The sequence below is a fragment of the Prorops nasuta genome, unplaced genomic scaffold (genome assembly GCF_024137725.1).
Source record: "Prorops nasuta isolate Cenicafe-Biocafe unplaced genomic scaffold, Cenicafe_Pnas_1.2 PNAS00008, whole genome shotgun sequence".
NCBI lineage: Eukaryota > Metazoa > Arthropoda > Insecta > Hymenoptera > Bethylidae > Prorops > Prorops nasuta.
The window spans coordinates 5,748,997-5,770,638 of record NW_027116805.1 but is presented as its reverse complement, the minus strand read 5'-3'; the positions used below and the strand labels follow the sequence as shown (position 1 = coordinate 5,770,638).

Here is a 21,642-nt window from a genome sequence, read left to right as displayed (position 1 = left end):
AAGAAATTCGGTACAGCATCGAACAAGAGTACTGATGGTGACGTTTTCAGAAACAAAAGTGAAATCCGAGAGAAAGCCACGGTGGCGCGCAACGTGCGAGACACGTAAGAGCCACGAATAGCACGCTATCTTTCGCAATTCCCTCAGACTCGTTTTCCCAGCACTATACTCCGGCGAAAAGTCTTCGCGAAAATAGCGCACTCGGATAAAAAGTGAGAAACGGGAGCGCGCGAGCCTAAAAGTGCCCTAAAATAGTCTTACCGCGACAGAATTGAATCCTATAGAGGCGAATAGTCGTTTCCTCGGGAGAAAACTTTAAATCTCTTTTACGCTCCTCCATGCGTTAAAACGCATGGCAAAATGCAACGAGCCTCGTGCTTGATCATCGAATTAGAATTGGCGAGGTATTCGGGGAATTTTTTGCGGCGATGAATAATTTTGGAGGATTATCTACTGGAATGAAGCGGCGTATCGCATTTGGTGTTATTAAAACAAGAGAGCAGCGGAGGTACGTCAATCGAATTTAGTATGGTAATGGCTGAGTAGAACGCGATCGTTTCGTGGAGGTAGCTGATCATAATTCAACAAATCACGCGTCACCATCGCTCCTGATAGCAGCTCGTTGTGCCCTACACGTTCATCTCCTTCTCCCCTACACACACACACACACACGCGCACACACTCTAACTGCGACCTGGTTTACGATCCCTAAATTCCCCGCGTGTACACACGCAATCGTTCCACCATTCCGGTATGTTTCTACGCACGCACGACTCCGATATTGCATTCGGTGGTTTCAAATCATTTAAATGATCATGCCTCTACTCTGCACCGATCGTGTTTAAACAACGCGTTTCGATATATCGATCAAAATACAAATTCTTTCCGACGACCAAATATTTGATCATTAGCGCGTCTTCTGCAAATTCCTGATTATCATCCGCAGGACTTTTGTTGCGCTGCTTATCTAATTATTATATATATATATATATATATATATATATATATATAAATTGTAATTGTTGGTGCTATATACACACCGCAGTGTCATCGTTGTGAAAATGTCGAGTACCAATTATCTTGCCACGCGGTGAAAAAAAATATCGTCATGCGAGTTTGGTTTAATTGACAGAGTGATAAAATGTGGGGGAGAGAGCGAAAGGATATAAAAAAATTGATAATTTTGATAGAAGAGCGAACTTGCAAGAGTGGCATTGTAATTAAACGCTTGCGGCTAGTTTTATCTTTGCATCATTGGCCGTAAAGCAGAGTCATTACCCTTGTGTTCAACCTCGTATGTATATAGATATATATATATATATATATAAAGGCTACTATATCGCTTCGTATAGCTATACATCAATGGCAGCAGTAACTTCCGTTCTAACGTGCTGTTTTACGGTCTTCCACCGAGCTAGACGATTCACCGCGTACTAATAAAAGCAACGTGTATCCTCGAGACCCTCCTATGATACACACAAACGTGCCAAAAGCGGCTTGGGTCAATATCCAGCCCCATTTTTTTTATCGCAAAGCTTTTCCTCGCCACGTTACCTCGGCTCCTGCGAGGTTAAAGAATCAAACAACGCTTCGTATACTTTGCTCCCAGCGGAAATTTTCATTGGACAGATAAAATTCCTCGTTATATATATAAATAAAAGAAGCATAGATGTAGAATACACACTGATTAATCCTGCTATATATCACGTCAATGAGATAAAACCGATAATAATTCGCATCAGAGGTTGAGTACATAAACTGTGCGCGACTGCAGTCTCGTATATATATATATATATATATAGAGACACAGGCCAAGTTTTTCAGGATCTCTTCCCCGATGATGATCCTCATTGTTGCGTCAAAACTTTCCAGAGAGGATCGAGCGCGGTGAAAAATGGCCTTTTAAAGATGCGAGACGCGAAGCATCGAGTGTCAGTGGTGCCGATCGATCACAAGATAATTTTATTGATTACAGCCGGAGCACGGGACGGTGGGAACAGGAAGTATCCGGTGATTGTCTTCGTCCACGGAGAGAGCTACGAGTGGAGCAGCGGCAACCCCTACGATGGCAGCGTTTTGGCCAGTTACGGTGGCGTCGTCGTCGTCACCATCAACTACAGACTCGGTATTTTGGGTGAGTTGCATTCTTAATTATTCTCTTTGGCTGATCGTTCATGAACTGTATGTATGTATATGTAGCTCCTCTTCTTCGGGTCCTGGGCCTCCCTCGTCACGATGACGCTCCGCGGCTCTTTTATTCCGCTCCACCCTCGAATCTGCCCCAGAGAAAGCAATTAAACTCGCTACCCCTGCAGGACCGAGCACTTTCCAACAATTAAGCCATCATAATGCATACAGATTTAATATTATCCGCTGGCTAACTGCTTCGCTTCGTCGAATTGCTCGGCTCCGATCGGCCGGTTACTCCGTGGTTGTTACGAAGGACACGGATACTACGAGTCGTATCCATGTGCGGTATGTACCTATATATATAGTATTGTACTATATATATAGTACCACGGTACCTGGCGTACATGGTCCAAAGGGCTTCCAAAAGTTTGTTAAGGAACAATGCGCAGCTAGACGGAATTCAGTAGATCCAGCGTGGTACTCCTGATGATCAGCGTTAGAATGAAACTTCGTCACCTAATTACGAAATTTCAGCAATGAACGGTGGGACCGTTAGCTCCCCGGGCGCGTCTTTAATTGCACGCGTGAAAGTTTGTCGTTGGCATGTGAGAACGACCATAATCTCTCTGGCGCTACTCGGGAAAAGCTAAGCAGAGGGAGACTCATTAGAGAAACAAGCGGATTCTCAAACTCCCACTCTCTGTATGTATGTATATATATATATATATATATATGTATATTCGTAGAATCGTCTTCCCCTTTCGCTGTACTCGCGTAATCTTCGGGGAAAAGCGTGTCGGGACAAAGGGAAAATTCCATTTTCTTATTAATAAGAGGACCGTTATGCTGATGAATTGTATTACAACCACCAAGTATTCTTAGACTCTCTTTCTCTCTCTTTCTTTATTATATAATATCGTTACGTAAACTTATAATTCGTCCGATTGTCGATTCAAAATTTATCGCGTTTGGGGATGAGATGGAAAAGTTGGATTATTTGTGTATAAAGAGGGCCGAGGGTTCAATTTCCAATTGTTTGGTTTATGTCGGTCGTTAGGGTCTTGGCAAAGGGTAGGAAGCTGTGCTATATATCAGGAAGAAACATTATTGGTGAGAATTCGTCGGTTCAACTCCTATAGCATATATATGTTGGTAATTTTAGTTTGAAAAAACTGTCGAAAGGAAGAAGGAGGCAATAGAGGAAAAGGGAGGGAAAGAGGAGGTGAGAGTGAAAAGTAAGTCGACGATTCCAACAAGGAGAAACGCACCGCGGCAAGGAACACTAAAGGGATTGAAAGTTCCGGCGCGTTGCCAGGCAACTCAGGCAACCAAATCTAATAGGAAACTCATTACAGCCAGGTCTTCCGTTTCACCAAACTAAATTCTTCGCTCCCCTCCTCCCCCTCGGAGACATTGCGGGACAACCATCAACTCTTCTAAGAACGCGGTGGACGCTGCAAACTTTCAGTCTCCCCCTACACCACCTACCTGCTACGAGTCGATAAATCCAAATCAATATTTTCAACGCCAATAATAATAATGCTCCCCAAATTCGTTACAGCACAGCGATTGTTTATCGTGAATCAAAATTGATTTTGTTTCTTCACAGCGCAAATCCTTTAGCTTATTATCGTTAAATACTGTGAACTCGATTTAAAAGATTTTAATTCCCAATCCCTATTTTGCACGCTGGCCTGAATCGTACTGTGACTTTTTTTTCATTACAACTACACGATTTTATTGTTGATTCACAGGGTAAAAGTTTCATGTACAAGCTCTCATTTGGGAATATTGATAAATTGTGTAGTTCTTTATATACAGTATTAGATATATGGTGGAAAGTTCAATAAAATCTTGAAGAAGTGCAACAGGTTTTGTTCGCAAAGCGAGCCGTACCGCGAAAAAGATAGTACATGAGAAATTGCTGGTTAATAAAATGAAGAAATAAAAAAAATTGTAGCAATAAAACAGTTTTGACCCAGTTATCAGTGATATACAGTGATGTGGCGGAAAATTTATATCAGATGATAACATTCAGCAGCTCTATTGTAACGAAAAGAATAAAAGAGACGGAAGTGTGACGTGACGAATACACCGGAAGCTGCATATCAAGTGGGTAACTACCGCTGGTTTATGTTCACTCTTTTTTCTCTCACCTTATTCCTATAGCCAGGGCCATTTTGCAGTATAAAATTGGGTCGTTTGGTCAAATCGACTGAGAGGGTGTTGCAAAAAGTCGCGCAAACACTGGTATCGCCCTCTATTGAGATATTACACTTGTATCAATACGTACCTGTTCATTCTTAAAATACACAGTGCTGGTGTATTTAAAATCCATGTTGAATGAAGAAATTGATGTGAATCTAAATCTGGTGTAACAAAAAGGACAGATTGTTTTATTTAATATTATAAAATTGCTCCTGCCATTTTCTACTTAACAATTGGATCTTTGTAAAATGATCGTTTTGAGGATTTTTTTTTTTCGGCATCCCAAATGACAGTAGAATCGCAAAAGCATCTTCAGAAATGTGTAAAGTATGTTGAGCAGTTAGAGTGTATAGAACTGACATTTATCAATACAATTTTGCTAAATTTGTATTAGTAGACTTTGTTAAAAAATATTAAAGATATTAAAATTCTTTTACGTCGTTGAGCGATTAGTGATATGAAATATTGAACGCAGTTAGGAAACAATATATAGAATTTAAAACATTTGATTTAGTATATTGGCTTAAGAGTAATTTCATAAAATATACATTCGTCTTATATTATTTTACAAGCACTTATTTCAATTCAAAATTTACCATTTCGATTAAATTTTAATTTAGTACAAGCTATTTTATATACGTAAAAGTATGAATTTGTCATCTTAATTTTCCTAAATTAACTACAGAAACAAAGATAGAAAATAATCCCTTTTAATTAACTTTCTGTTTTATTTTTATAAAAAAGACGAATATAAAGCTACGATTGCCCCATTTTTAGAAAATTAAGATGGTGAATTTGTACAGCATACTTTTATGGTTTAAAATGACTCCCTATAAATTAAAAGTAGATGAAAAATGGAACTTTTGCATCGAATTAACTGTTTGCAAAAGAAATGCAAGAGGAATATAGGTCATTGTATATGTCGGATGCAGAAAATACGCTTTTAATGAAAAATGCAGAAAGTGTAGACAAAAAAACTCAGACCTTGCGTATAACATATTTTTAAGTCCGAAGAGACAGTACTCAGCATTGACCCTGACGCTACATCTGTATGTATAAACTTTTGCCCCTTGAACTTTTGACTCTCATAAAAGAATTATTCCCCTCGAACCACGCAAGATTCTTCACATGCCTTATAAATATAAAAATTCTCCTTTGATCCTTATAATAACAATAATTTTTTCTTTCATTCACTCTGCATTCCCTTTACCATCGAGCAAACTTCTATTGATACACTGCTGAAGATTGCCATTCCATTTGCTTCAAGAAATTTCTCTCCGTTCGCATTTATACGCGAAGAAAAAGAAAAACTTTGAAGGTTTCATCCACCAAATGGTAAAAATTACATTTAATTAGTGGAACAGCCGAATAACTCTAATTTTGTAACTCTCTCTCTCTCTCTCTCTCTCTCTTTCTCTCCTTTTTCGAAAGAGGGCAGTGAGCAAGTTCTGGCGATAAAAAATTCCGGATTAAAATATACTACGTACTAAATATAAGTACACGGTATTAATTTGGTTTAGGATCGAGTCGTCGCGCGCTTTCAACCGTGAAGATTCCCAAAATTGGATTTAGCTCGATATACCGGGTAAACCACCGACAAAGTTTTCCTATTTGATTAGCCAACAGCCTAATCGAGGCATATACAGGAAATACTGATTAGGGTAAGCCTCGTGTAACTAATTTTAATTGATGCAAGACGCGTCGATCAAATTTTCTTCAACATCTTTCTTGTCAATTGGACACGATGAAGAGAGAGAAGATTTATGCTTTCTCCTTGTGGATCAAGAAAATTAATATACTATATATATATATATGCATACAAAAAGTATCAGGAAAGAGAATCGATATCGATCACAGCGTAGGATTTTCAAGAGTTTTTCTAGCATAGATAGAATAAAGGTGATACGCTTACATAAATGTAGAATGTCAAGCAGAAGGAGAAGAAAGCCAATGTTTTGCTTGTTCCTGGCTTAAAATGTTATTCCACGTGTAAAGCTGCAGACGAAAATGTTGGAATAGTGATAGAAGCGGCGGGTTAACGGAGAATGGTAGTGGTAATACATATAGGGAGAAGCAGGAGAAGCAGGCAGGGTCTCGGGGGATGAAAACTGCGCGAGTTGCTTGCGACGAGTATAGGAAGCTCAGGTAGAAAATAAATGTCCAAGATCCTAGTTAATCCCGCGGACTCCCTTTCCTCCTTCGAGAATTCAGAGATCCCCCGTGTCGTCAATATTGCAAGCTATATATCAACCCTGTGATCAAAATTATATCTCCGCTAAAATAACAACAGCAACAACGCGTCTTACTTTCCAAACTCACATGTATATTTATGTAACATTTTCCCTCTGACCTTTCACCTTTCCAAAATATGAAAATCGCATATATTTTAGCGATGAAACAATGCTCATTTTAAAACTAGAAATTGTTCATCGTTGCAAAGTTTGAAATAATTAAGTGATTGTTTCGTTCGCGAGCTATTCGCGTGATTATTTAATTACCGCGTGGACGTACAAAGTTTTAAAAGGACCAATAATAGTGGAACGTTGGAAACTCTGCAAGCTTATTGCTGGTATAGAGATGTAAAGAGACGTGTTTATAGATTTTCAGGTATCGGAGACAAGCGCCCTCGCGCGGGGTGGAGCGTTGTTGGCGAAAGCTTGTAGATTTGTAATCACGTAATCAGTGTAATAGATGAGGACAAACCGGCGGATTATTTGTAAGCGTGCAATTTCGCGGACACGGGACATGCTTGCCAGCGAACTAATCATGTCGGCTTTGTTTTGATTACAGGCTTTCTAAATGCCAACACAGATTCGCACTTACGGTCACCGGCAAATTACGGCTTGATGGACCAAATCGCGGCACTTCACTGGGTACAGGAGAACATCGGTTATTTCGGTGGAGATTCCGGTAACGTGACTCTGGTCGGCCATGGAACTGGCGCTGCCTGCGTCAACTTCCTCATGACAAGCCACGCTGTTCCCGATGGTAAGTTTGTTAGCCTCGCGTCCTTTCATTATACTTGGGGAGAGGGAGTCCGGCTGGTCCCCTTATTACACCTCTCTTTCTCTAGAAAGAGAGAGAGAGAGAGAGAGAGAAAACAACAATTCACCCCAATTACCATCCCACGACACAGAAAATTCTCTTCAGCAACATTAATCGCATTTATTCATTTATTTTCCCATCGATTTCAATCGGACTATTTTCCTCCCTATTAAGCACAATTCGCGAGTATGCCGGAATTTCAAGCAAAAGAAAATGTAGTAATTTCCCGCGTTTTAAAAAGCAGCGAGGAAAATTCTTCGAGAATCAAGTTTTCTCGAAGAGGATAGTCGAGGAAAAATTTGACTTTTAAAAAGATGAAGTAAGAGAAACTCTCATTAAGCTTGGTCTTGATGAGAAAATAGAAGGAGGGGAGGGGGGGGGTGGGAAGAGAGAGTTTTAATCGAGTTATAGGCAGTTTGTCTCGCTAGATAAAGTATAAGATAGAAATTGGATTTTTCGTACGCGTCGAGTCGTGAAATAATTATAAACGTTAGGACTCGCAAGAACCATTTTAAACAGTTAGAAAGGGCTGATGGAATATCCAAGATTAAACTGTCAGGGGTGGGTGCTGCGCGATGTGGATAGCGGGGGAGGAAGAGGAGGGGGAAAAGGATAGCTGAGAGAAAAAACGGAGTGCGCGGTGAGGTTTTTGGTAGAACGGCACTGGGTGGTAAACCACAAAGCTGTCGCGCGGAATCTGCGAGCATTTGTAGGACCATCTAACTCAGTCGAGAAAATAAATTCTTCTCGGAACGGCGGAAAAATGTGTGCGTTTCTGTTTATCCATTTATTCTACGGTACTCGAGCAATCGCGCTTTCAAAGTACTTCGGAAAGATAAAAAGATGGGAAAAACCCTCGCGATGAGAAAAAGAGGGAGCATGAGGGGAAAGATGTAAAATAATTTTCTTATATTTATTATATCATACGTAGAGTTTTCATTAAATTTCACGTTCGACCCAAATGCACAGATATATACATATATACACGTCGAACATGAAAAAACGAAAGACGCAGCAGAAAATTTGTTTATTTCGTATCCATTAATTATGAGCAGGTGGCATCGTAATTTACGAGCATGAAATAATGAGCAGCCGAAGAAGGTAGGAAACTCATTAACCGTTTAATTCCGAGTAGCCGAGAATTTGCAGGAATATTTAGTAGCGCCATTTGGCGCAATCCACCGTGAGAACATCGGTTTCGTGTTTCTGACGAGAGCTTGCAAGTTGGATAACTCTGCTATAATAAAATCAAGGCTATACTGTATATTGATCTTTATATATCCGAGCCAGGTCCAAATGAGTCTTGCAAACTGCGCGCCAGGAGAAAGTTTATTCCGAAGCTTGCAATAATTTACCACGAGTGGAAAGTGTCAATGGGGCTCGGGACAACTCCCCTGTACATATAATTTATAGTTTGGATCAAACCACAGCGTTATTTCCAAGGTTGCATCATTCGCACTGCGTCTGCTCGCTCGCCGCTCGACCACCTTCCGCTCTCCCGACATTATCCGTCCGACGTAACGTAATGTCCAACAACCGCACAGCTCGCTCTCCCCGCCAGGCAGCGGCATGAAAGAAGAAGCACCGAGCGCACCACCTCTGCCTTTTGCCCCCGCCGCCAACTTCCCACACCCTTCTTGTACGCTCCCTTGTTTCAACGTCAGAAACTTTGAACTTGGCTACAGCAGCAACACGTCCCAACTTATCAAGAAAATTGATCGTCAAACCGGTCGAAAAACTCGCTACAGTCAAATTACGTGCAATATTATTATTATTCCCCCTTGGAAGGAGAATATACGCCGATATATCTTTTCCCACACTGACAACTGACTCATGGACCATGAGATGTACGTCAATTTAATTCTGCAGGAAGAACCTCTTGTTTTTGGAATCCAACGTTTTATCATTTACATTGAGAGTTACAGTTATCCAAAACTCCGAACGTAATATAAAATCTTCATTGTTTGCGCGAATATACTATATTCCCTTTGAGAAGCTTCGTCTCTTTGATCCTATATATATATATATATATATGCAGAGTCTTAGCGCGATCTCTCGTAAACGCGGTTTTCCAAAGGAGTTTAATATGTTGGGGATGTAATTTTGCCCGGTGCCTTTATACTGTATATATATAGTATATAATATGCATGCACATAGATAAATGTAGTTTTGAGAATTAGAGCGAATTGGGGTGGCAGAGTGGGGGGGGGGGGGGGGATGGATCGAGTTACGTCGACGCGTTCCAATCGGGACGGGATGAAAAGCTGCTTCTGTCTTTGACCTTGACGATTTAAAGGCTGATGCGAGAGAGATTGGCGCGAAACACGGAGAGTCGAAATGGTTAATGACGCGGTGAGAGCAGAGACTCTCTATCAAATGGTACACCAAACGGAATCACTATTAGGAACGATCTGCCAAAGCAGCCAAGGCCATTTGCACCGAGCCCAATTTCACGTAAACGCCCCACTGGCTGTTCCAGGGCAACGTGCCGTCGCATTCCGTGGACCGTGGTGGTCCGTAGACCAACGTTATCTGCCGATGCCACCGGAATGAGAATTCCGCGGCGCGATAGCGCACGAACGTTAAAACACACACACAGAACAGACTCCATCGACCGTTACTCTCTCGTTCTTTTACGGTCCAAACGATCGAGTCGCTCGATAACGCTTAATACCGAACGTCCTAAACGTGTTTACCCGAAGATTTGCCCCTCGGCAAAGAAAAAAGCTTCGCTGGCAAAAGTTTGCCGAGAGGGCGATATATCTACCGTTCTATATATATATATGTAGTATATATACATAATTTTCCGCTACGCCCTCATTTATTTTTCATTAGAGTCTCGTGTTCTTGTGCGTTGCACAGTGTCCAAGAAACCTCTCGATCGGTCGTACCTCCCGCGATTCATCGTTGGTCGAGTGGAAAAGGAATATTTTTATAATTTATATATTTACTTCATGGTATATTAATCTTGGCGAAGGGGTGGATTGAAATTTGATACATAGACGCGAAACAACGGAAAGCGCGTTTTCCAATGAATAAAAAAAAATTGTATCAATAGGTCGAATGTGCAATCAAAAATTGCAGTGAAAACGTTTAATCCTATATAGCGGGTATGATGAAACGCGTGAGATAGTCGACATGCGAAATTGAGCTGGCCAAACTTCAATCAGTCTTTTAAATCTTTCATCTAATGGGCTAAAATTTTTGTTCTCGCATTTTTTTTGTATCGACCTGGGTATCTATGTGTTTGCGCGTGCGTATATATGGAGATAAAACGAAACTCGCAGCGAAAACCTACGAGGTAGCTTCTCGTCTCGCGAAAGTGGCTCAAATCACGCTACCTAACGAGGTCATTTTGTTCCGTCCTCGTGGCAACCACCGAAGTCTTCAGCCTCCCACCGCAACGACACTCAAAAATGATTCTTTATCGTTTCTGCAGGCGCCACGTTCAACCATTAGCCGCATCTCTTCTCATCCCTTTTTCCAAAGGGTCCACTTATAAATTTGTCCGCCTTTCTTCGTTTCTTCCCAAATATAATAGCTCGTTTGCCTCGGAAAATCAGCACTCTAATAATATATTCTCTATTAACCGCAGAATTCTCGGACTCCACGCACACGTCCGTTCAAAAAATACACCTATACACGTACACTACTTATGAATGAATATAAATCCTATTTAAAAAAATTCAATGAAACTTCAGAGCCATTCTTCTCGAACTTGACTCGCGTTACACGACGATATTTGGCATACCACCATACACGTAGATTTTATTTTCAACGTAGCAACAATTTTTTCGTCGTTTTTCATGAAAAACCGTGAAACGAAATATTTTAAATATGGAATTTCGATCGAGCCATGCATTACACGTAATAGAAGCGCAATTAATCTAACCTAAATATTAACGAATGCCGATACTGAGCTAGCCACGAATGTCTCTCTAAATAATTAAATGTATATATAAATATATATATATATATATATATATATATATATATCGATTCCACCGGACTTAACCCCAAAAATTAAACCGGATCCGCGCGCGTTCCCGCACGTACGCAATTAATTGGAAAGCTTCGCAACGCGATCGAAACGCTGTAACTTTTTATACGCTCCAACCGTGTTTGATATAGTTGGTGCGATTTTCCGGTTAAGATAAAAAACGTATAGGTATAGTATAAATGTTTGACGTTGCTTAATCTTGCAGAAAGGTTTGAAGTATTATATGCTGTTGGGGTGGAAGTGGGAGGAGAGGTGGGGTGCGACGCGTTGGTAGAAGGTATGGGAGAAAAAGTGTTGGAAGATGGCGGTTGATTTAAATATCTAGCGCATAAATATGGTTGTACGAGTGTACGATAGCGTCCATAGCAGGAGACCGGCCGGTCGCAACTTATGAATATTGGCGCAACTGGGCGCAACACAAGCTGCTACCGTGCTCACTTATAGCCTTCGAATGCAAAGGCAGCAGCGAGGCCGCCATCTTGGCTCAGGTCGCATGCATATAACTTTCAAAGCTCTGCGAGAGGAAGAGAAAATGCTCCGAGCGAGAAAGGCAAGTATATATATCGACGACGACGGCTGCTTCAGACCCTCAGACTGGGAGCAGTGAGCTTAACGTGTTTTCCAAGGGGTGAATATCGACTAGTTGTCAGCCGTGACGCCGATACGTGCATGCCGCACTGACAAAATCGTTCTCTCTTTCCTCCCCACTCCACCCCACCTATACCTGGCTGTCTACTCAGCTTTTACTCGATGAAAGCCTTCAGCTCCAGTTTCAACATACTTCTATGACGGAAATTATAGAGGATTTCATCCGACACTGAACATGCTTGCAGTTTAGTTTATCCTATCTCGCGTAAGATTTTTTTCTCCGGAAAACACTTTCAACCCTGTACACATTGAATTTTAATGTCAATGGGGAAATTGTGTGTCTTGCGTGACTATACGTGTATAGTATTATACGTGGGTGGAGGTCGTACCTCTGATACGTTGTATACTGGACAGTGACGCCATTTTTGCACTTTTCCAGGTCTCCTGTTCCACCGTGGCGTCCTCATGTCTGGCAGTGCACTCTCGCCATGGGCGCTCGTCAGGGGAGCCGCCAATTACGCAATGCAAGTCGCAAAACATCTCAACTGCTCATCGGTAAGCTTACGCAATAATACCCCGTCTCAGTTCCCATCTAAATCCTGCACACGTAACTGCACCTTTTACATAATCAGTCTTTGAGAATTATGGCATTTCTCCACGATACGACATACTTGCTAATAATGGATTATAATTTCACGATTTATATATATATATATGTATGTAGGAATGGACATAGTGCACGATTATAAAAAGCCATAAAGAAGAATCACTTTGATGAATTTTAACTCGACTCTCTTACTATACGTTAACTCGTTTTGAAATAATAATTATTTTTAATCGTCGTAACAAGGTTACGGATAAAGGTACTCAAGAACTGATATATCGTCGGATTAATAACTCTCTCTCTCTCTCTCTCTCTATATATATATATATATATGTCTACCGAGAAATGGATTTTCAATCAATTAAATTCGTTGAAGCAATCGTTAGCAGGAGTATCGAAAGGGAGCTGGGCGAGTTCAATTTGTAGTAACGACTAACGGGCAATATTTGGCTTTCTCTCGAGTTGTACGAAAAACAGCAGCGTTTTCAGCAAGTACGCTACGTGCGCCAGTCTAAACAATCCGACGATTTGCCGACGATCGAAAATAACGTTTAAACGAAATCGGGATAAGCGGTAGGATTGTTTTTCCCGGTTGCTCTCGCTTCAGTCTTGGTCGCTCGAGCTGAAAAAGTGGAAAAAGGAAGGTCGAAGCCAAATGGAAAACGAGATAGGATTTTGCATACCTGCTCTTGAATCTCGTTGCGAGCGTCAATCGTCGCGTGACATTGACTTCCCTGAAAAAAGGTAAACTACTTCCTCAAACGCTATAAGCCGGGAAACAGAGGCACAATTCCACATCCACCTCGATTCTCCCGCTGCAATATTCACCGGACTAACAGCACCGACTCTTCCAACGCGCAAAATTCACTCGAGATTAAAGAATCAATTTGCCCGCAAAAAATTCTTCGACTCCCGCAGCTAAACGAGAGGGATTAAACGAGCGTGAAAATTTGGCAGGGAGCTTCTTACGAGGCACGTCGTCCTCCCCTGGAACTCGAGCACGGGACGCTCTTCAGGGACGAACGTGCGTGCACTCGAACCGAATTGCTTTCCGTAAACGACGATGAACAAAGGTCGATCGCTGTCGTGTGGCAATTTAATAATCAACGCTCGGCACTTTGGCCAATAATTTTCCCTCGTCTGTAAAAATTGATGGAGATAATTCGAGGCGTTATGAAGGTCACGAAATGTCGCCGAGAGGCTTAAGATTGATACATATACGCGAGGTAAATCAGTTCCGAGCACGTGTAACGTGCTCGTAAATCAATCGCCCGAGCGACGCTGCTAAATACAGCGTGAAAACGAGATGAAATCGCGCTAATGAGCAATTGTACACTTTTGCAGATGGCCAGTGATTCGCAATCGCTGCTGAGGTGCCTGAGAAACGTCCCCCTCAACGCCCTTGTCTCCGTCCCAATCAAGGGTTTGGAATTTGCTCCAGCTTTTGGCCCGAGTATAGACGGTGTTGTGATCGATCCCGGCGATCCAGATGATCAAGACTTTACGCTGCAAGTTGACACGATCAATACTCTCAACAACATTCTGCTCAGAAAGGACGTGGTAGCCAAGCTTTCGAGGTACTGCGGTGCTGTGTATATATACATGTACTCTATCTTTGTTTCTCTGTTGCGTGTGTGCTCTTCCGTAACCCCCCTCCCCCCTTCAACACACACTTGTCAATCCCTCGCACCTCTTCCAATCGATATCATCACGCGTTTTCCTCTCATTAACCTCTCTCTCTCTCTCTCTCTCTCTGCAGGTTAATTATTTTTTTGTAAATAATGCAATACAATGCCGAAACCTCATACATCTTACAACGCACGTATCCAATATTTCTCCAATCACCCTCTGTCTTTCAACTGTACACCGTACATAGATTCTTCATCCCGTTTGATCCTCGTAAAATTGTAGAGATTTTTTTCTTGGTTTCTCGGACGAGGAACCAAGGTGTAGGTGGTTCGCGAGCGTTTCGCTGACCTAATAGATTTCACGAGGCATCGAGAGCTATTTTCCGCAATTTCGCGCCATAAAACGTGATCCAGATTTGATGAGTGCCGGCACTCGCTGATTCCAATCTACCTGGCGTAATCGCGAGGGCGTGCATGACGCGTTAGGGAAGCGAAACAAAACGAGAATCTCGTTACGCGGACAAACCGAGCATACTAACCGAGCTGCAACCTACCTTCTGGCTGGCCCGTGAAAAAAAGGCCTCGAGCTACCCACTTTAAGCAAAAACCACAGGCGTTCGCGGAATGCAAACTTAGTTAACCCAGATTTTCACAATTCTTCTTATGGTCTCACTCCCGAAATCACACGTCATTTACACGCGGAAAACTCGAGCTTGATATTATTTTCTCGCACATCTAATTACACTTCATTTTTCATCCCAAATTAAATTCTTCTTCAATTTTTCGTTATTAACATCGGGGCTGACGGAGAAAAATTTGCCTTTGGATCTACTGCTAAAAATACTACAAATCAACATAGTCCACGTATACTAAAAACTTTTGCAAAAATTATACCAATAATAAAGCAATTTTTACCGTGCTGCTTGTTAAATTTGCCCAGTACCTATAACGTAAATTTCACTAAGCTGATCCATGAATAACAGCATGCAGACCCTTAATAATTACTATTTAGCTCAATAAAATTTCTAGGATTTCATTTCGTCCCCGGATTACCCTGTCTGGCACGGTAAATTTTGTAGGAAAATTCTTTCCGTGTGTAATTGCATTGCGGTAAATGAATTGTGTTGTCGCAAATTATGTAAGTCAAATGTAAATTGAAAATGGAATTTACCAGAGCATAGGTTTTATTATTTATAATGAATTTTGCAAAACTGTGTTCTTTTATTGGAACCATTTACTCATCGTGACATTTTCACCATAATTACAAGCGGCCTTTCGACCGGTCCAATAAAAAATCGACGTGGAAACCTGGAGTATCGATAGCATGCGCAATAAATATTTATAAAATCAGTGCAATGGAAAATTCATATATTTGTGTTCGAGAGAACATTCTTCGATTTGTAAATGAAGGAACAGTTGGCAATAAAAACTTGGTCGTAAATCGATCGAAAACTTATGGGTGAAGCGTAATTCTCCAGTTCCAATAAAAGGGAATCCGTATATAGAGAAAACGGTTCGTCTGTCCGGTGCAGCAGGGGGAGGTAGACCGAAGGTGGAGAAGTTTCGAGATGTACTTTGGCATTGGCCTTGTATCACAACTATATATATTTATCTGCTTTCGCGTTTCGCAGATATGAGAATTCGAGTAAATTAGTGGTATAGTATCGAAGGATTACCGAATTTTATTATAAACGAATATCGCACGAGTCTGTGGAGCATGGACCATGCGAGTCCTTCATCGCATTATCCCTCCAAAAATACCACCCGTCATCCACCTTCTCTAAATAATTTTTCCTCCCTCTTCCTTCTCTAAAAAACAACTCTTTTCAAGTACGATTCGAATTGCACAAACGACATCATCGCTCATCAAAAACTCGATTTACCTTTTATCCCAGAGATTTTTCAGCATTTCATTAAACGCGTGTAATGCGATATTATTTTATTTAGGTACGACCTGATGGTTGGCGTTGTCCGCTCCGAGGCGTATTTCTCGTTAACGGCGGACGATGCGCAGTACGGCATAGAGGCTGACAGGAGGACAAAAATCCTAAGAGAATTCGTCCGCAATACGTACACCTATCACCAACCTGAAATCCTAGCAACCATTATAAACGAGTACACGGACTGGGAACGGCCGGTTCAACATCCCGTTAACATCAGGTAAATATTTTGTGCAATAATTAGATGTATTAAAAGTTGCAACTTTTCTGAATTTACACGGTGCACAGGGTATATCCACGACAAAGGCAGCCAGATCTAATTTAATTAAACAAGTTTACGCATAAAACTCGACACAAAACTTGCTGGCCTAGGTTTATAAATAAGATTAGTTGAAGCTAATTTCTCTGAAAAGTTTGACCAGAATTACTTTAATAACGCATTAACGAGAAAACACTCGGCAAAAAGGTGGAACGTACGAGAAGAAACAAAATTCTGTCACTCGAGCATATACCCGAGTAGAAAATTTCGTCAGGATCGGATAGTGATAGCCCTAATAAAAGTATGGTACGGATATGGCTCACCGGATAAGGTCTGCATAGGTGTTGTAACGCTTGGATACGTCAGGATCGGATCCGGTAAACCTAACCTGGCCCTGATAGATTAGCCATTTTTGAGGGCCATTCAGATCCGGTACTGATCAGTGAATGTGATGCAGCGCGGAAAAGTATATCCAGATCAAGTTCAGTCCAGGCTACCTTAACATAAACCTGATGAAAATGATCAATGTAATACTAATAAGGCCCTTGTCCGGAAAATCGGATAAAAAAAAAATAATTTTTTCTTAAACAATCTTGACATATCAGTCTCCCAGGCGATACGACTTAACTGTTGTACTAGTTATTAACTATTAATTATGTGGAAAATTGGTTTATGTACATATTTTTAATTTCTGCAACTGCGGGACTCGAACCTGGTACCTCACGAACAACAGCCTGGAACCTTGCCTACTGCGCTAACGATCAATTCTTGTCAACATAGGTTCAAATCTTAACTTAATACTTTAATAACGGAAATGAATGAAATTGTGACCAATATTGGCACTAAAACATTTACGTAAAGCATTTATTACCTTTACAGTTAAATTTCAGAAAAAGATGGCCGTTTTGAATGAAAAATAATGATACCCTTCCTAGATAGTTAAAACAGGTTAGTCAAATCTGGTACTGATCAGTGTACCTGATGCAGTGAGGAAGAGATATTCAATTTAGCTTTGACTAAGTTATGTTATGTGCACATATTTTACTTATTAGAATACGTGACAATATTTTGAATAATATATTTTTATTTTAAACCTGAATTTTTGCTTTATTATATCTTCATAGAGCTATTCTTATTTCACCCAAATCAGTCTATTTAAAATACTTCTTATATATTTTTATACTATCTTCTAATTACATGTATAAAATTTCAGATAATCACGCTTTTTCATTCCAATTAACTCTATTTCAAACATTTTCATGACTGTTTTTTACATATTTTGTAAAATTTACCTTTTCAATATGCATTAACAAAAGCTACCATTGGTCTTGACAAAAAAAATGTGTTTATGAAATTTGTAAACTATCAGAAATTACAATAGAATAAAATAAAAATTTCAACTTATCTATTTGTTACTACGTTTTTTTTACGGATTATCATTACAGTCTGAAAAACTTAGGAAACAAGTGTTATTGGAACCCTGCATTACACAAAAGAATACTTCAAAATTTGGTATATAAAACCTACTAAAAATAAATGAGATGCTATTTCGCACAGACTATAATTATATTGGTAACATTAGGAGAAAAATAAATTGGTAACGCAAATTATAGCATTATATTTATTAACGTAAAATATCTATACAGTCTATTAAATGCCTTAAATAAAAGTGTTTCGGTAACTTCCAGTTATTGAATATTATTATTAAGCCGAACAATAAACACAAAATGAACTTCACGCTTTACCATTTAGAAGCTGATAAAAATCCGAGCAAAAAGTTTAGTAGGACGTGTGCGTTATTGTTACTGAAAGAAACATCTCCAACGCTACTAAGAAGAAGTAAAACCTTTTTTAATAATCCAAAATAACTAAAAATGTTTACATTTTTTCTAAATGCTGTGTTAGCGGAATATAAGATTAAATTAATTGTTTATTTCTTTTTCGCCTTTGGCCATCCCAGTCTTTGGAATTATTAATGACTCGTCCAACAGCTTTGCAAAACATCTCCTCGGTTACTGGATCTTTATTTATATTTTTGAAAACATAATTTATTTGACCTGTAATTTAGAATATGATAAACTAATTATAGTAATTTAGCAATAGTGCCTAGGAATGAACGTAAAATATTTTAAAAATATACCGTATGCACACTTATACAGCTCTGTATCCTTAAATAAGGATTTTCCGGGGACTGGCCTTGAAGCTGTGAAATTATTTAGTATAGGTCCAGTAAAGAATTTTGCCAGTATATTCGTAACTGATTTAACCAATTCTTTTTTTGTATCTATTAATGACCATATTATTTCATCCTAGAAATAATAATAATGTTTTATAATAATATTAAATAATGATCTCAAATTAGTGAAGTATAACAAAAAATGAACATAAAATTTGCTAGGTTGACATTAAAAGGATACTTACTATTTCTTTTCTTATGGTTTCATCTGATTTTAATTTCAAGTCAAATTCTTCAAAAGTAGGTAATGTTTTGAAAGGTAAACTTAAGTTACTCGTGTGCGTATAATCAGCATATATTCTACTTCCTCTTTGTCCAAGTTCCATCAATTTTTGTGTTTCAATTCTATATGAGATGACTTCACTTTGTAAAGTGGAAATTTGGGAAGTTAACTTTCTAATTCCACTACTTATTGTATCATTCAGTTCTCTTATATCTGGAAAAATATATATAATATAATATATAATAGTTATAGCTCTTGAATAAATGTAGAAAATGCTTAATGTCTTATTTTTATCAGTAAAATGTTTAATTAGTTTTTGTTTGTTCAATATAAATTTTAAACGAAAGGAAGATATTTATTATATCAGTACTGAATGCTGAATTTTATACAGTAAAATTTTATATTTAAGAAATAATAATAGGTTGGATATTATTAATAATTAAACAAAGACAATTAATTTCAGTAGCATTTCCTAATATGTATTATAAAGAACGATTTGTTTCATTTACCTTGAGAAAGTTTATGAAGTATAACTTTATGGTCATCAAGTTGTTTATCTGTTAGCGTTGGGCTAGAAAATTTCTCTGCTGTTGTTTGTGATTTTTCTATATCTGCAAATTTATAAATGTCAGATCCCACTCTTATCCAGCTTATAAGTTTTTAAAATAATTTTAAAATATTAATTAAAACCATAAATAATTAATAAAACAGTACCTAAATTTCAATGTACGTCTATAGTAATTTAACTCTTAATATAATCATTATAGTTAATTTTTAAATATAACAAAATAAGTGCATTATTATATAAAAAATAGAAAACGGTATTGGGATAACTATTCTCTTACTTGATTCATTTTCTTCTGAGGAATATAAATCTTCAATATCATTGTGTGATAAACTATCAAAAGAAAGACTTTCTTTTGAATTATCCTGGTCCTCGAGTCTATTTGAATTGTCTGATCCTAAAAAAGACCACATGTCATAATTGGTTTTTATTTATAAAATGTTTTCATCAAATTCACAGTAATTGTGTAACGTATGATTAGTTATAATTCTCTTCGCAACAATATAAAGAACATGTTGTGTCAAGATAATATTGTTTGCGTAGAATATTATAACTTATCAGTACATTATATGCAATATCTCTATATTTGCTAAATTAAACCATTTTTAATTTATAGGATATTTATATAATTTTGATTGAGGTATATAATAAATTCACAACTTACTGGAAATATGTTGCATAACATTAATTGGCTTTGCTAAATTTACAGCAGCTTTTAGTGAGGTTTGGAAATTTTTATTTTTAGTTATTGGACCCTTTAAAAGATCTTTTTTCTTCTTAAATAATTCAGATTTCTCAACATCTGATGTGAAGACGTCACTTTCTTGTTCCAGGCGTTTTAATTTTTCTAACGCTTCATTATAATTATCTATAGTACACAAATGAAAAAGAAAATAGCAATTAGGTAATATTCCAATAAACATACGCAATCATATCTAAATACTCACTCGCACTGCCTTTAATTTCCACGTCATATAATTTCCACTTTTGGTTTGGCGATTTAAAATTTTTTACCAACTTATGGAAATCTTTAGAACTGATTTCTGTAAAGTCCTTTGGAAATGGACAAGAAAATCCAGTTTTTCCATATTTATTGGTTTGTAACCATTTTGATGGCACTATGTCTATACTCTTACAAGCTTTATTTAATGTTTCAACGAACACTACTAAGGCATAATTAGATTTCCTCGCACTTTTATAGTCATTATTCATGGTTAATTTTGTTTGTTACACAAAGTTTTAAAACTAACAATTGCAAAGGGCAGTTGTTATTAAACGAACGTCCCTCGTAGTCTCACTGATATTCAACGGCTTTAGCAACACTGCACTGTAAAGACAAGTTCAAGTTTCTACGTCATGGACAGAAAAAACTCCCACCACATTGCACTGTAAACACAAGTTCAAGCTTTCACGTAAAGGATAGAAAACATTGTTGCTATACATAAGTATGTCCTCGATGTAAAGCGCCAACTTAAAAATCACGCTTGACGATAAATTTCGTTAACGCTTTAATTAGTTTTGATTAAAAACATGAAGAAGGGGCATTGTGTTCATTTTCAAAACCATTTCTTCTTCAGTAACAAATGTAACCATTTTTTGCAATATGGATTCCAGGTTACAAGTTATTTCTGCATCTGTTCTAGAAACTTTCCACATATTTAAAATATCTGAATTACAAGGATATGTAAATAAAGGTTTTTCTTTTTTTAATTCAATTCCTTCTACAGTTATTGTCTTTGCATTTGGCATTGTATGGGGTTTATAAAATATTTTTTTAATTTGCATGATTTTGCCGTTTTTTAAATGAACTGTGTTGTTTGGTTCAACTGATGTTATAATACTTTCTTTATATCGCAATTTTTTTATTACTATTTTATCATTTTCTCTAACACACTTTTTGTTTAGTATCTCGATTTTAGGCTTAAGTTGAGCTCTTTTTTGATTTATAGAAAAACTTTCTGATATTCGTCTACAGACCTGAGCTAATGGACGATTCCCACTTCTTAGAAGAGATTTAATTTTTCCTAGTGCACTTTCAAAAGGAAATGCGGTGAAATAACTTATCGAAGAATTAAAATATTTAGCATCATCCGGTAAATGAATAAGACTATGAACATTCAAAACGCAATTTGTTTTTCCATATAACTTCACAGCATCCAACACATATGAAATTAAAAACAATTTTGCATGATCGTTGCATTTTACAGCAATTTCAT

General features: G+C 38.4%; 2 protein-coding genes across 2 annotated transcripts in view; one reads left to right on the top strand and one right to left on the bottom strand.

Moving 5' to 3' along the window:
- Window positions 1–21,642, top strand: part of Nlg3 (Neuroligin 3) — a 181,949-nt gene that overhangs the window by 149,221 nt on the left and 11,086 nt on the right. Inside the window, exons 2-6 of the mRNA XM_066730394.1 lie at window positions 1,976–2,134; window positions 7,129–7,326; window positions 12,411–12,526; window positions 13,920–14,152; window positions 16,151–16,363. Coding sequence (XP_066586491.1) covers window positions 1,976–2,134; window positions 7,129–7,326; window positions 12,411–12,526; window positions 13,920–14,152; window positions 16,151–16,363 — 919 coding nt within the window. The remainder of the gene's footprint in view (window positions 1–1,975; window positions 2,135–7,128; window positions 7,327–12,410; window positions 12,527–13,919; window positions 14,153–16,150; window positions 16,364–21,642) is intronic.
- LOC136775498 (uncharacterized) lies at window positions 18,028–20,638 on the bottom strand. Its single transcript, XM_066730330.1, has 7 exons — window positions 20,374–20,638; window positions 20,091–20,294; window positions 19,707–19,823; window positions 19,371–19,472; window positions 18,824–19,074; window positions 18,543–18,711; window positions 18,028–18,459 (listed from the first exon to the last, which is right to left on the bottom strand). The coding sequence occupies exons 1-7, from the start codon at window positions 20,636–20,638 to the stop codon at window positions 18,320–18,322; spliced, it is 1,248 nt and encodes a 415-aa protein (XP_066586427.1). The 3' UTR covers window positions 18,028–18,319.

Coding starts and splice junctions, on each gene's coding strand:
- LOC136775498 (XM_066730330.1), bottom strand. CDS start 20,638: ATGAATAATGACTATAAAAGTGCGAGGAAATCTAATTATGCCTTAGTA. Junction 19,824..20,090: donor TGTTATGCAACATATTTCCA/GTAAGTTGTGAA, acceptor GGTCTTTTTTAG/GATCAGACAATTCAAATAGA. Junction 18,712..18,823: donor AAACCATAAGAAAAGAAATA/GTAAGTATCCTT, acceptor TATTATTTCTAG/GATGAAATAATATGGTCATT.